The 16,733-nt window shown below is 40.1% G+C and overlaps 1 protein-coding gene across 7 annotated transcripts in view; it reads right to left on the bottom strand.

Annotated features, from left to right (window-relative positions):
• LOC103718767 (pentatricopeptide repeat-containing protein At3g16610-like) overlaps positions 1 to 16,479 on the bottom strand; it is a 32,366-nt gene extending 15,887 nt beyond the window's left edge. For 4 of the 7 annotated variants that reach the window (XM_017845152.3, XM_026808967.2, XM_017845149.3 and 1 more), the window contains exons 1-2: positions 13,520 to 16,479; positions 13,264 to 13,428 (exon numbers count right to left, since the gene is read on the bottom strand). In XM_017845152.3, the coding sequence (XP_017700641.2) occupies positions 13,663 to 16,254 (2,592 nt within the window). In that variant the 5' untranslated portion in view covers positions 16,255 to 16,479 and the 3' untranslated portion in view covers positions 13,264 to 13,428; positions 13,520 to 13,662. The remainder of the gene's footprint in view (positions 1 to 13,263; positions 13,429 to 13,519) is intronic. The other 3 variants (XM_017845155.3, XM_039127442.1, XM_017845157.3) reach the window with 1 other exon arrangement.
• Between the last annotated feature and the right edge of the window lie 254 nt (positions 16,480 to 16,733).

The following is a 16,733-nucleotide window of genomic DNA, read 5'->3' as shown; positions in this document are numbered from 1 at the left end:
CCAGCTGGACCATGCCAAGCTTCACAGGAGCCAATGGATTTGCGAACAAAGACTTCAACAAGCAAATATTTGATGTATTTGCATATCGTGAACAAGCGTGCAAGTGAATGGGATAAGGGTTTCAAAGGATTTCCTATAACTTTTCTACTATGGACAATATCGAAGTTTAATCAAGTTTCTATTTTTGTAGTAGAATAATTCTAGCATGTGTCCTTATTGTTGAGTCCTATTTCAAGTATGATTTCCATATCAAGTTTAAAGCCCGACTTAAGGTTAGGGGATCATGTCCTATATGTGTATAATACATTACATGAGGCAATCTTTTGACATATTAAAAAATTTCTTTGAGAGAATTTTCTTTGCCAAAATGAAGGATTCTTCAATCCACTTTGCTTCTTTAATCTCCGAAGTGTAATTCTATCAATCAAAATGCCCCTTCTTCCTTTTCCACTGCATCAGTTTTTATAATTGACCTCCAACTATCACCCAATAACCAACTCATGTCATTCCCCTTAACCACAGAAATAACTCATTTAGTTATGAACTCGACATGTTATCCTTCAATTTGCTTATTCCCCAGCAGGTTGCAGTATAATTTTTGGCTTTACATGTCTTCTACACAACTAGGTGCTCAACAACTCTGAAGAGCAAGAACTTAAAGAAACTTCCAAATATAATCATAATAATCTAAATCTCAAATCTAGTTATACTAGCCAAAATCAATCAATCCTAATCGAACCTTGAATCCGCAACAAAAGCAAGACAAGGAGTGTTCTTCATTATGTTTGGAAGGATAAATCATTTGCTGAGGGACTGCTATCACAGGAAGACCAAACCATTAAAGAAGGTCAAGGTACACCATTAAAGAAAGTAGTGCCAATCCTTTCTCTAGGCTCATTACCTCTTATCTTCTTGTTAATCATACTGTCTCCTCTAATAATTGGGGGCTTGATTCCAAAGCAAGCACTCACATTTGTTTTAATAACACTTGAGTCTTCATCTTTTAATATTCAAGCAAAAAGCGTATCGCACTAGAGTGATTTGTAGCTTAAGTTCTTAGGGCAGAACACATGTACTTATAGATGAGTCATCAGAAGAACGTCCAACCCTCAATATGTTGCACATGACCAGACATTCAATAGAATCCCGCTAGTGGATCCTTGCTAGTTGAAAGGGGCTACAACATTGTTTTAGAATCAAATACAATAGTAAATCTCTAGAAAGGATGGGTTTGTTGGAGAGGGTTTGTTAGCAAAAAAAACTTCAATCAATGTTCTCTCTTTAAATATCAATAAAATCCCTTTAAATTTTCATTTTTAAGTAACAAATCTCCTCTTTTGTTTATGATGCTGAATCTTTAATAGGGTTAAATGCATGATGACTAAACCTAACTTCTAGAATCAATTGAGATATGACAAAAGTAAGTGCAAGGTTTGTACTCAGGCTAAAAAGACATAATAACTTTTAATTTGATCCAGAGAAATACCAAACTCCTTGAGCTTGTGCATAGATATATGTGTGACTCCAGTAAGGTTCCAATTAAGGAAAATTATTACTTTGTAATAGATGACTTCTCCCATTAGTCTCATACCTACCATTTGAAATCTAGGGATAAAATGTCAAGTTCAAGATCTATAAAGATAAAAATTGAGAATTAGACTAATAGTCCAAGCCCAAGTAGAATCCAGTGATTGGAGAAGTAATAAATGCAAGACCATTTGTAATCACATTTCAAATTTGCAACAAAAAAAAGAAAAGAAAAGACACTCAAGCTTCCAGGATTCAACTTTTAAGCTTAGTTTAGTATATTTCTATGAATTGACTTAAATGGTTTTCTGGTATGCTTAGTCTGAGTGGAACACTTAGATTTTATATCAAAGTGCATAATAGGGACCAAGTTTGGGTCTGTCTAATTCTATACAGGTTCACATGTCCTAGACAACCATGCCAAACAACAGAAGCCTCAACATTACAAGAGAGATTTTAGTGATATTTGAAGAAAGAAAATTAAGTTAAACAAACCCTCACAAAGAAAATTTTCAACAAAACTTATTATTTCTAGATGTTACAATCTTATTTGACTCTATGACAATTGTGTAGCCCGTCTAGCCTAGCAGCGATCTACCAGTGAGATTCTAATGAACAAGGGGCATGTACAGTATGTGATGGATAGTTAGACAACTTTTTGAAACTATCTTCAAGTCCACTTGTTCTATCCCAAGCACATATGCCATAGTGTTGTTTATGAGTATTACACCTCTACCCAAATCTTGAAATGAAGAACTAGGAGCGATCAAAATAACCATGAACATTTGCTTAGAAACAAGGCATCAATTATAGGAGGAGATAATAAGATTGTTAAGAGGGTTAAAGCCTTAGAGGTAACATACCTCACAAAGGTATTGACAAGAGGGTTAAAGGTAACATCCTGTGCTACATGATTCATCCTTCTACACATGTAGCAAAAAAACTTGTCCCTCTACTTTTGGTGCGACCTTTAGCCTTTGAGGTACGATTTAGGACTGGGTCATGAATTTGGAGATCCACAATTGGGAATTCTTCTTGAAGTTCTTGCTTTTGCTTGATGTCAAGTTAGTGTTGCTCCTTCATCTTAAAGTAGATCGCTTCCATTAGGGTGAGATCACCTTTCTTATGGCTCAAATCTTCAATGTAGTTTGTTCATGGTGGAAGAGATTCAATCAATTTTCAAACCTTATATCTCTTAGGGAAGACAAATTCAATCAATTTGGCTTTTTTCACTAGTTCTTCAAAGTCATGAATTTAATCATTAGAAATTATTTCCATCATAGTGTAATTTGGGAACATGGAAATGATAAACGGATCGATTGGCATCATCAAGAGTTCATCATCCTTCAGTGACACTAGTCCATAGATTGCTGATGTTTGTGTTTAAATTGCCTCTCCATATTGGTATTTTATGGTAGCTGATTTCTTGACTATTGGTCGACTTCATCAAATGTGCTTAAGCTTCTAGGCTATAGAATTTGCCTTTTACCTAAAGCATTTATTACAAGGTAAGCCGAACCTCGCCGAACCAGCTGTTCAAAGATAAATCTTGTGAGTCTCTCTCTCTCCCCCTCTCCCTCTCTCCCCTCTCAGGATCGCCGGATTCGGAGCTCACGAAGCTCCCCATCAACAGAACTGGTGAGTCTCTTGGCCACCCTCTCTCCCTCCCTCCTCTCTCAAGGGTCCTCATTACTGGATCCATGCTTCCCCATCCCCGTTGCTGTTGCTGACTTGGTCTTTGGATAGGTGAGTTACTCTCTCTCTCCCCTCCCTCCCTCTTCTTGTTTCGGTATGCTCTAGCAGGGTACAATACGAACCTATACCCCACCACACCGATCACCACCAGTACCGCTTCATCAACCTTGATTGAGAAAAACTTACAACGACTCTTTCAAGTTTGGGCGACAAACACTTCAACCGCAAATTTTTAAAATGTTTCAATCTGACCCTATAACTTTTTTGCCATTGCAATGTGGCCCAGCCATTTATCAGCGCCTTAACACCATTAACAATTGGTGTAAAATGGCTAAATTATTGAGTGACTTCAAATAGTTAAATAAGGAGTATGATGACCTCTTCGAAGAGTACATTGATCACTCAGTCATTAATACAGAAGTACAGCATCATTAAGGAAAAAGAACTATACAAAAAGAAGAGTTGGTGGGAAAGGAACCTGAGCTAGGTGATAGTGATGAGCTCAAATGTATGGATAGCTCATCAAAAGGGGAAGGTGATTGCTCGTGGTTTCCAGAATTCAAGGACACAGACTTCAGTAAACCTATAAAGTTGAAGCTTGGGATGCCATTTGCTTCTATTCATATACTCAAAAGGACATTGAGATAGTTCTCCATACAAGAAGGTTTTGATTATGTCTATAAGCATAATGAAAGGGCCAGAGTTATGACTCGATATAAGAAGAATTGTGGTTGAAGGATTCATGCCTCTCCCCTATAGAGGATAGACACCTATCAAATTAGAAAATTTCAGCCTACGCATAAAAATGAGAGACACTTTGAGAATCACAATATCAACTCCAGGTGGTTATCTCAGACCTACATAGAGGATATCGGGTCTGATACAAAATGGGGTGTTAAAAATTTCATAGCAAGGGTGAAAAGGGAGGTCAAAGTGCAGATATCCAAGGCTTAAGCTTATTAGGCAAAAAGGAAGGCACTTCTGACCACACATAAATCGCACAAAGAGTAGTATGGAAAGCTATGGAAGTATTGTGATGTCATCAAGATGACTAACCTTGGCAATGCCATGCTAATGGGAACCTTGCTGAGGGAAGGGCAGCAGCTCCTCTTCTAGAAATTGTATGTTTGTCTTAATGCATGCATGAGGGGGTTTCTAAATGGATGTAAACCCATTATTTGCTTGGATTGGTGCCATCTGAAGGGAGCCATGAGGAAACAGCTACTACTAACTGATGAGAGTACAAAAGTGCGATCTACACATTACTTAAATTAGTATTATTGCTAACAAATAATGATAAAAGTGCTGCATTAATATTATATTTTTGTGGGGTGCAGGTGATCGTAAATCAAAGCTAAAATGCGCATTAGGTCCAAAAAGATGCATCACCATAGGTGACCAGCCAACCGTATGGGTCAACCCCAGTTGCACACTAGAAGGAGGTCAAGTTCAGCCGTCCAGTTCACAGCAACCAATTTCCAGCAGCCCGTGCATCCATTTGAAGGAGCCCGCGTATGAATCTCCCGCATCCCAGCTCCATCTCCTCCTTCCGTTCGCGAGCGTTTCCGATCCATCCGCCTCTTCCGCGTTGGATCCGTCCGCGTGTGAATCTCCCACGTCCCAGCATCCTGCGTCCGTGCTTCCTTCTGATCCATCCGCCTATCCCGCGAGTGATCCACGGCGTCCGCGAGCCAGCGTCCATCCGAGTCCCAGCATCTCGCGAAGCTCGCTTCCAAGTCCACGCTCCTTCCTTCCGCATCAGTCTCTACCGCGTGCAACCCATCCTTCCACGCAGCTCCCACGCTTTTCAACTGATCCCAGCTTCCGCGATCGCGATCCATCCGAGCATCTCAGGTTCCACGTCTGCATCATCCCAAGCGCCAGCAGTCCAGCATCCTGCGATCAACTCCCTTCCGCGTCCGAGTCCGTAGCTTTCGGAGTTCGCAATCTCTCAAAGGTTTCCGCGTCCATCCATCGGTTCCTTCACAGCGCGTCCTAGCATCACAGGAGGCCGCACGTCCGCATCCCAACATCCCAGCCGTCCGCGCCTATTCCCCTGCGAGCTTCAGGGTTCTCACGAGCTATATGAGGCTCTCCCTCGGCTGCAAGGGGCTATCTCTCATTCTAGAAAAAAAAAACAGAGAAGGGAAGAAAGAAGAGAAACAGGGGATGCCCTGTTTCGGAAGAGAAAAAAAGAAAAAAACAAGGGAGAGGTTGACGTCTGTAATGGGAGGCTAAATCTCTCGGTCAAGGGTGATGGACGAACCCTTGACAATTTACTTCCTTCAAGTAAATTCTGAACAATTATTCTCTTTAATTTACATCTATTATATGTTCTTGATTCTTGCATACTTATTTTAGATAGATCTTGTATGGTTTATATTTATTGATGCATGAATTGTTTCGATGTTTGATTTGTCGTAGACGTAATCGGCACGATAAATACTTGGACGTCGAATTCATGTTTTCAAATTATATATTCCATGATTAGAACTATTCTATCTGATTAATTCTTAATCAAGAATCGCAGAATTTAATTGTTGAAAATAACATTGTCATGGGGGAATCCAGATCCCTAGCCATCTACAATTAATTGCATCAAATCCATTAATTAATTTCTCTAAGCCTCTTTGAATAATCTAAAATTTCTTTAATTACATCTGAAACTATGCTAATAATACATATATCGTTCCCTGAGGAATCGACCTCAGACTTCCGAGTTTTACTACTTGTGCGATTCTCCTGCACTTGGGAGAGTAGTTTTGCGAATGCATCACTAACTTTTGGAAAGGATGGGATTGATGATATCTTTTCCATTGCATGTGCTGTGGTGGAGGTCGAAAACAAGGAGTTGGGAGTTTTTGGAGTTGGTTTATCACTAACCTATTAGGAGACATAGGGATTGTCGAAGAAAGAAGATGGACCTTCATATCAAACAAGCAGAAGGTGAGGCTTAGCTATTCAGATTTTATCATATTAGTCTCTCTAATATTCCACTATGCTAAACATGATTCACCGTATCAGCCCAAACCAAATGGTACAAGACGTACCATACCGTACCAATATGGTACCGATATCCGATATGGGTGGCGTACCGACACTCAGAACGCCGAAAAAACTCCGTACCATACCATACCAATACAATGCTAGTGTGGTACCAATACGAGGTCCAGTACCGAGGCAACGAACCTTGATGCTAATGTTTGTCTTTATAGTTCATTATCTAATCTTTTTCCAGGAGTTAGTAGAGACTTTTAACAACATCATGCCAAATGCTAATCACAAATTTTGTGAGGCATTCGCATGCAAAAAATTGTTCAAGGATAAAAACTTCAAGGATACCTTGTGTCCAACAATAAGGGCTTATACTAAAGCTGAATTTTGTATGACGATGAAGGCACTAGCTGATTTAGATCCAAACAAAGCAGTGGCTGCATAGATAAGAATTGTCTTTAAAGTGTAGGCTTGCTTTTAGTCCCAGGCCAAAGGTCTGACATGATTCTCCACATCTGTAAATCATTTAACCGATATATTATGGAAGCCAGGGACAAGCCAGTTATCATCTATTTACAGACAATAAGAAAGCTTATTATGCATAGTTTCTAGGTCGAAAGGTAGACTAGTATGAAGTATGGAGGACTAATATATCCTAAAATCCAAAAGAAGGTGCAGTTAGCAAAGCTGCATGCCATGCATTACCACATAACATGGGGTGATGGTAGCAGATTTGAGGTAGCTTACCATGATAAATCCTCGACCTCTTTTTTAGAGAACATAATTGCTGCAGCTGCACGGCAGCATGTTGTACCAGTGAGGTCAAACTTCCTATACCCACATGTTCTCTTTAGGTCAATCAGGTGTAATCATGGTAATCTACCCCAAAATTGCTACCACCACCCCATGTTATGTTGCATCGCATGGCATGTAGCTTTGCTAATTCCACCTTTTGGATTTTAGGACATCAGTCCTCCATACTTCATACTAGCTTGTATTTTGCCTAGAACGCTCTACATAAGAAATTTTCATATGGTCTTCAAGTAGGTGATAATTGGCTTATCCCTGGCTTCCATAATATAGCTATCAAATGATTCACAAATGTTGTTGAGAATCATGTCACACCTTGGCCTGGGACTAAAAGCATACCCACACCATAAAGATAATTCTTGTCTAAGCAACCACTCTGCTGTTTTTGGATCTAAATCAGCAAGTGCCTTCATCTTCATACGAAATTCAGCTTCAGTACAAGTTCTTGCAGCAACATACAGGGCATCCTTAAAGTTCTTTCCCTTGAACAACTTCCTCAATTTGCATGCAAATGACTCACATAAGATCTGTTATCAGCATTTGGCATGATGCTATTAAAAGTTTCCACTAACCCCTGGAAAAAGAGTAGACAATGAACCATAAAGATAAATGTTAGCACAGTTCAACATAAAAGAGGCTAATATGATAAATTGAATGGCTAAGCTTCACCAGTTCACCTTCTATCTGTCTAATAAGAAGGTCCACCCCTCCTTTGACTATCCCTATGTCTCTCAAAACTCCAACTTCCCATTTTTCGGCCTACATCATAGCCCATGCAATGGGAAAGATATCAATCCCATCCCTTCCAACAGCTTATAGTAGTTGTCCCCCGTGGTTCCTTTTAGATGGCACCCATCCAAGCCAATAATGGGTCCGCATCCATTTAAAAACCTCCTCTTGCATGCATCAAGATAAACATACAATCTTTGGAAGAAGGGCCGCTGTCCTTTCCTAGGCAATGTTCCCATGAGCATGGTACTATCTAGGTTAGTCTTCTTGATTACATCATAATATTTCTAGAGCTTCCTATACTACTTCTTATGCGACCCTGTATGACTAGAAATACCTCTCTTTGCCCAGTAGGCCCAAGCCTTGGATATCTGCACTTTAATCTGCCTCTTCACCCGTGCCACAAAATCTTTAACACCCCATTTCATATCAAACCTGATATCCTCTATATAGATTTGAGATAACCATTTAGAGTTGACATTGTGATTCAAAATATCTCCCACATTTATGCGTAGGCTGAAATTTTCTAATTCGATAGATGTCTACTATCTGCAGGGGAAAGGAATAAATCCTTCAACCACAATTCTTCTTACATATAGCCGTGGCTCTAGCACTTTCATTGTGCTTATAGATATAATCAAAGCCTTATTGTATGGAGAACTACCTTAATTCCTTCATACGTACAAAAACAGAAGTAAATAGCATTCCAAGCTTCAACACTGTAGGCTTATTGAACTCTGTGTCCTCATTGAGTTTAGGAAACCATAAGCTATCACCTTACCCTTATGATAAACCAAGGTATGCTGAATCGGTACCAGTAGGCATACCGGTTGCCTACCGGACCGGTTCGAGACCAGTTTATACTGGAACCGGTCTAACACGAACTGGTCTTTTGTTTATTTTTTTTTTGGTTCACGGACGCACGCGGAAAAAGAAATTTTTTTTTGGTTCACGTCCGCGTGCGGACGCAACAGAAAAATAAATTTCTTTTTAGTTCACGTCCACGTGCGGACGCGCCAGGGCTTAATGCCACTTTGTGGCATTTATGACCCGCGCGGGGCAGTTCCCAGCGCGGGAAATCGCGCCCGTGCACGGTGGAACCGCGCGGGGCAGGGAACCACGCGCGTGGCTTTCGGGCCACGTGCTCTGACACCACAGCGTGCGCGCTGTGGTTTAAAATCCACAGTGTGCGCGCTGTGAATTATAAAAAAGCGGTACCGGTACGGGCTGGTACGAGACTAGTACACAACAGTACGCATGCATACCGGTCGGTACTGGCCTGAAAACAGCTGGAACCGATTTTCACGCTGTCTGGGTACCGATTCTAGACCAAACCGGTCCGTACCAGGCTGAACCGGCTGGTACGGTCCGGTTCGGTAGACCATGTGATAAACTATCTATGCTTCTGAGCTCATCAGTATCACCTAGCTTAGGCTTCTTGCCCACCAACTCTTCTTCTACAGTTCCTTCTTGAGGACACTGTAATTCTGCATCAAAGACTGAGTGATCAATGTATTCCTCAAAGAGGTCGTCATCATCCTTATCCTTGAAGTCACTCAATGACAAGGAGAATCACTGTCATTGGAACTGATTGCCTCATCCTTTTCCACTTCTTCCATAAGCCTCTTACCAAGCCTTCTTCCGTCTTCATGACCTTGCTCATACCCTTGGAAGTTAACATCCACTAACCCCTCCCCTTTCTCATACCCTTCTTCATGTCCTTCTGAAATCTTGTCCATCTCTACATCCAGCTATGATTTATCTTGATTGAGATCAGCAACTACATCATCATTGTCTTGTTGGGTGGAAGAAAGTACGAAGAGTGCCTCCACTAGGTCCAACTCTATCTCATCTATGCAACGCTTTATATAAACTACTACTTTGCTCTCCCTCCTAGTGATAGCCATCATATCAAGTACATCTCGATCATTACGCAGTAGCCTTAGTCCCTCTTCCAAAGTCTACCCTAAGACTAAGTAGTACAATTGTTCTATCTTTACTTGACCCAACTCCTTGGTCAAGTTTTCTAACTCTATATAGCTCATTTTTTCTCAGTAGCAGTTGTCATAGTAGCTGACATTGCCACCGACATACTGCATGGTGGGGGAGAAATGAAGACAGATCATGTAGGATCTCTAGAGTAAACAGGTCATCCATGCTGCATACACAGTGCACAGCAAAAATCATTGTTAATGGCACTTATGTTTGTGTGACATATAGAAACACACCAACTACATAAAAAAAGTAGGATGAAAAGATGGACCACTTTCATATGAACAACTACAATCCATGTCATACAAGGGTCCCTACTAAGATAAGGGCCACTTTCACATAAACAACTACAATCTATGTCATACAAGGATCCCTATTAAGATAGGAACAACTTTTACATGAACATCATCCAACACAACTACAAACTAGGCACTTCTATCACATCCAAAGTATTATGACGTGGCAAATTATAATGTCTGTAGAATGTGACAAATTATTACAAAATAAAGCACTTATTCTTGTGTGGTAGATTATAGTAGATTATAACATTCAAAGTATAAAGTATTATAACACATGATCCAGCAATAACTACAATCTAGCACAGCTACAGTCCAGGTACTTCCGTCCAGAATATGCAATCCAGGAACTTCAATCTTTATCTAATGTCTGTAAAACAGTCTACAAATTGTATTAAACAGTGATATCTAAGACTTAAGCCCCTATAGAGTGTGGCCCCTATCTAACTCATATTAATCCCAGCAAACAGATTTTAAGGTGACCCCTGTAGTGCGTGGCCCCTATTCTAACAATGATTCTTAGAATAACCATAACAAAGGTGACCCGCAAATAAAGGCTGCAATGGGTTATTTGCCCTTATTTTATACCTTCCAATCCACATGGAAGGTGGCCCATAGATGAAAAAATAAGCTTCTTTTGAGCAACTAACCATAAATAACTTGAATATTTTATCACATTTCTAAACTTCTACTACAATTCCTAAATCTATAACAAATATGGAACTACACCACCACATTGGGAACACTGAATCATACAATATCCAGCATTATCAAATAAAAAGAAAGTTAAAAGAAGAAATGCGAAAACCCTACCTAGTCGACGTCCAGCAAGTATTTTAGCATGGTTGCATTAGCTGGTGATGAGTTTGGCTTCGTAGATTCCTTCTATGCTTGCAAAGATAGAATCCCAAGTCAATTAGGGCTTCGATTGCCTTGGGATGGAGGAGATCGAAGGGTGGAGAGGGACTAGTCAGGAGCTTGGGAGACTTGGCAATTTTTTTCCCAAAATAGCTTTCTTCTAATAGGTAACCCTCCAATAAATGGAGAGTAATTTAGATATTTTACACAAACCGTTAACAGTGTTAAGATGCTGATAGACGCCTGGGCCATATTGCAATAGAAAATAAGTTATTGGGTCAAAGGGGAACTTCTTAAAAATTTAGGGTTGAAGTGTTTCTCACCCAAATTTGAAGGAGTGTCTCTATAATTTTTCCTTTAATTTATAAATCATGTAGCAATGTTGCTTTCTTGCCACTAATATCATGTTATCCTACATTCAAAGATTGCCATCCTAGCTTGCTCATAAACTTAGTTGATCCATATTTTCATTGCTTCTTTAACTCATGACTATAACAAGCTAGTAAAGATTCTTGGTGGTTGTACAAAAGACCAGGGTTCAAATCCCACCTTTATCAAGGTTTGGATAAAGACTCTAATACTTAGAGTAGCTTCTGTAGCTATATAACTACTATGCACGGCATGCCATACCGGACAGTATCAGACGTACCGTACCATACTGGTTCGGTACCGGCTCTCGATACGCCAAAAAAATTCCGTACCGACATTATGCTAGTGTGGCACCGGTATGGGGTCTGGTACCGGTACGGCGCATCTTGCTACTATGCTACTTTATTGGCATCCTACCTTCCTCATTAATGGACAATTAGTTATTAAATAGCTATTTTATCACATTTCCTTACAAGTTCAAGGTGAAGATCAACATTGAATATCAAATAGAGCATAAAAGACTGATGTGGTAGCCATATCATGTACAAACATTGTAGCATATGTTTGTTCATTTATACATCCACTGGATGCATATGTACATATGTGTACACAAAGTCAGGGTCCATGCATCGCACTATCTTATGACATTGGCCTCACCTAATACAAACATTGTTGGATATATATATATATATATATACATGCATTTATTCTAATAGATGCTCCTTCAGTTTTTATCTCCAAGAGATCCCTAGAAGGGCCAAAATGTCCAAACAAATATACTTGTATCAAGATTTGCCGAACCAATATCGGGGTGCGCACCAGCCAACGATTAGTTGTATACTATACTGGTCCATACCATGTTGTTCCGGGGCAATGCTGAAAGAGGAAGGTGGAAGGGAGGACAGAGAGAGAGGGAAGGAGGGAGGAAGAGAGAGGGGAGAGGCTTACCAACAAGGGCTTCGCATCGAAGAGGAAGGATCATCCAGTGGGGGGAGAGAGAGCAAAGGTAAGAGCCTCAAAGAGGGTTACTAGCAAGGATTTTGCATCGAAAAGGGTTACCTCGAGGGCTTCGCATCACCCAGCGGATAGAGAGGGGGGGAAGGCTTACCGGCAAGGGTTTCGCATCGAAGAGGGAGGATCGTCCGGTGGAGAAAGAGAGAAAGAGCAAGCCTCAAAGGCTCTCGAATTGTCAAACTATGGGGGAGGGGTTATTAAGCGAGCTAAGTGAGAGTGTTGAACTGTTCTGACTTGGCGTCAATTCAATTCGGTATGAGTTGAACCGTCCAATTTGGGTTCATTCAGCAATCACTGCTTGTATATATTATTAGGTATAGCTACTAATATTAGTAAAAAGCATATGTCAAATGTATATTCCAAGGATAATTTTGATATCTTAAGTAAGGTTTAAAAAAAAGTATTCTGTAGCAAAAGACCTGACCCATAAACCTGGCCCAACTTGGGCTAGGCCCAGACCCCTAACCAAACACACGACCCACCCACCCCCCTCTTACTTTCTTGCATAAGAACCTCACCAAACACGATCCTCCTCTCTCCCGATCCTCTCCCTCTTCTTCTCTTCTCCCGAGCGCCCCCTCTACCTTTGCTCTAACACAGGCCACCAATACAACAGATAGATCCACACTGCAATTCACTGTATGTGCTTGTTTAATGTGATCATAATTAGAATTTACTATTCTTATTGTATTATAAACAATAAAACAAAGCAAGTAGATATTACATGTAGGTATGCTGAAACAAAAAGAGGAGGAAAACAAGCATATAGCTTGTAAGTAAATATACATGAAAGAACACACAAGGAATTGATAGGCATATAAATACATAACCACGCATGCACCAATGCACGTGCATGCAACTTATATACTTGTAAAACTATTATGTATGATGTAGGTATATGCATATGCTTACACAAGAATGTAGTATGTATTCATGCATGAGGCTCTTGAACAAGAAGAAGGTAGAAAGAGATACTTACAACTGAAATTATTGGGTGTTTTTGAAACACGAAATCAAGCTATGACCAACACCTGGCTTTGGCATTTGGATAACTTGAATGCACCAATACTTCAAAATCTTCCCAGCCAAGATGCTGAAATGCAGTTCCCAGAATCCAGAAGTTATTCAATTTACTTTGACAAGACTAGGTCACCCACAAAGCCAAAAGGTTAACAAAGTAATGTCAGTAGTCATCATACTGATGGAAATGGTTTGAATCCCTCAAAATAATTTACCTGCAAAGAAAATCAGAAGCAAACTTGCTGAACAAGTGGCACTCTCCACGTACAATTGGACATATGGTAATTACCATTGGCATTCCAGGCTTGTTTTCAGCAGATAAGAGCAACTGTTAGTTTCTAACTCTGGCTGAAAGATTTCAACCTTCTTTCCTCATCCTCCACATCATGCAAGACCAAACTTGATTCAGGAAAATATCATCTTTGTTTAGCCCATCTAACAGCCATTTCAGTCTTGTGTAGCTAACACTGAGCTGAGGGTGTAATTTGTCCCCTGCAGTAAAAGAGTTAACTTGGTTTCTAGTAGCTGTCCAACTGTTTCCTGGAGTCTTTCTGAAACCCTTCTCCTTGATCAGTGCTCTCAATGCTTTGACATCTTCCCAATTCCCAGCTGCAGCATAAATATTGGAAAGAAGAATGTAGTTTGCAATGTTCCAGGGTTCTAGTTCAAATAGTTTTCCAGCAATTATTTTTGCCAGTTCAATGTTAGAAAACACTTGGCAAGCACTCAGAAGAGCTCTCCATACACTAGGATCTGGCTCCATAGGCATTGAGTGAATCAGATCGCTAGCTTTATCCAGGCTGCCTGCACGGCCAAGTAGATCTACCATGCATGAGTAATGAACAACCTTGGGTGTTATATTGAAGTCCCTGGTCATGGAATGAAAAACTTCCCATCCTTTCTCAACCAGACCAGAGTGGCTGCAAGCAGATAAAACAGAAATAAATGTCACACTCGTTGGTCTCTCACCAGCATCTAGCATTTGGTAAAATGTATGAACTGCATCTTCACCGCAGCCATGAATTCCATATGCAGCAATCATAGCATTCCAAGATACAATATCTCTTCCTGGTAGGTTTTTGAATACCTTCTCAGCATTGCTTATACTCCCGCATCTTGCATACATAGTTAGAAGAGCATTCCCCAAAGGACTGTCTAAAGCCAAACCAAGTTCCCTTCTGACAATGTAAGCATGCAAGCATCTACCTTGTGGTGGATTTGCCATATGTGTACATGATGGAAGAACATTGATCAGTGTGGCTGAGTTGGGTTTCACCTCCGAGTGCATAAGGTAGAAGAGTAAAAGAGCTTCATTTGGTTTTCCATTCCGGATGTAGCAGGCAATCATAGCATTCCAAGAGACTACATCTCTATCAGAGGAACTCCAAAATATATGGAGTGCAGCTGATTCATATCCACAGTCCATATACACATTGGTCAGTGCAGTGCACAATGATGAATTGCCACCAAGGCCATGTCGTGTTACATAACCATGGATTGATCTGCCAATATTCAAAGATAATTTGTCTTTGCATCCTGCAAGAAGAGAGACCATAGTAAATGAGTTGGGTTTAGTTCCTATTTGCTGCATCTGTCTGAAGAGACTCCAAGCCTGGCTCGTCAATTGGTTACGAATCAATCCTGCAAACAATATGTTCCAAAAAACCACATCTAACTTGTCCATCCCATGAAAAATCTGAAGAGAAGATACCATACAATCTAACTCTGCATACATGCTTAATAATGCACTTTCAATGGTGACGTCACCCTTCTTTCCAGTTTTCAGGGCATAGGCATGCAGTTGTTTACCTTTCTCTAACTCACCAGACTGGGCACATATAGATAGCATTGTAGCAATGGTGATTGAATTTTCTTCTATGTCCTCCAATTGCAATTTTTTAAACAAATTGAATGCTTTGTCATATAGCATGCAATTTTTATATGCAGAGATCATAGCATTCCATGCCGCCAGATCTTTTATGAGCATCTTTTCAAAAACCAAACTTGATAATTCTGAATTTGCACTTTTACCATACATATCAATCAATGCATTTGCTACAAATTTATTGGATAAAAATCCATACTTGACAACAAACTGGTGAATTTGCTTTCCCAGCTCTAAACATCCAAATTCAGCGCAACATTGCAAAGCAGCCAGAAATGTCACAGAGTCTGGAGACACATTGTCTACTAGCATCTGGACAAAAAATTCCAAAGCTTCATCAACACCTCCCACCTGAAAATACCCATATATGATTGCATTCCAACTTACTGTATTCCTTAACACCATCGTATCAAACACAGAGCGTGACCACCTTATGTCAAACCCTGAATAGAATCCAATCAATGAAGTCCCTATATGCGGATCTGATTCGAGAAACCCTCTTCTCAAACAATAGCTGTGTATCTCTTTCCCAAGTCTTAAGTCGGACAACTTGGAACAAGCAGAAAGGAGACTAACCAGAGTCACCGAATTGGGATCAAAACCAGCTCTTCTCATTCTAGAAAACAGCAAAATAGAATCTTTATACTGAAAATTTTTAACAGTCCCAGAAATCATGGCATTCCAAGATGCCAAGTCTCCTTGGGTCATTTCTTCAAACAGTTCAAACGCATCATCCACTAGCCCACATTTGCAGTAAAAATCAATGAGTGCTGTCCTGATCCGGACATCGTCGATCAAGTTGGTGCCACTGATATCAGAATAAATCCTCTGGCCAAGTTTGACGTCGTGTAGCCTGGCGCACGCTTTAAGAACAAACGGCAGCGTGAGTCGATCGGGTGCAACGCCCGAAGCTACCATTTCAGCGAATGTTGCGAGGATTCCTCGGTCATTCTTGAGCTTGAGATGGTACTTGAGGATGGAATTCCAAGCCTTCTGGTGTTTGGTCTGAGCTTTTTGGGAGGGGAGTGGAAGGCTCTGGGAGTTGGTTAAGATGGAAGACATCATTTTTGAAGCATAGATTAGATATGCACGTGGCGGTGGAAGAGTATACAAGTAGTGGTGCTGCAGGGTAGGGCCGGATCGGGTTAAAATTGTTATTTTTAAGATCAATTTTATAGAATTTTATGAAACTAGTTCTTTGGGAACGAAGATTTTTTTGATGGTTTTAGCAAATATGAGCATCAGGGAAAACAAGAAAATTAGATTTATAAAAAGACTTGGAGTTCAGCATTTTTCTAAAAACAGGCTCTCCCAAGTCCTACTAACCAGCATCCAGATGGATGCTCCAAATCTTTTCGAATCTCATCCAACAAGAATGATACCCACACGATTCGCGACGAGATAATAAAAAACAAAGTATAATTTGATGATAATAAAAAGGATAATAATAACTTAAAAAATTAAAATAAGAAAAATATATTATAAATGAACCATATATTTACTAATTATTGATAATTTTACTGTCAATATCTTCAATTATCATT

The sequence above is a fragment of the Phoenix dactylifera genome, chromosome 6 (assembly GCF_009389715.1).
Source record: "Phoenix dactylifera cultivar Barhee BC4 chromosome 6, palm_55x_up_171113_PBpolish2nd_filt_p, whole genome shotgun sequence".
Classification (NCBI taxonomy): domain Eukaryota; kingdom Viridiplantae; phylum Streptophyta; class Magnoliopsida; order Arecales; family Arecaceae; genus Phoenix; species Phoenix dactylifera.
The sequence above is the reverse complement of the archived record's forward strand: the minus strand, read 5'-3'. Positions and strand labels throughout refer to the sequence as shown.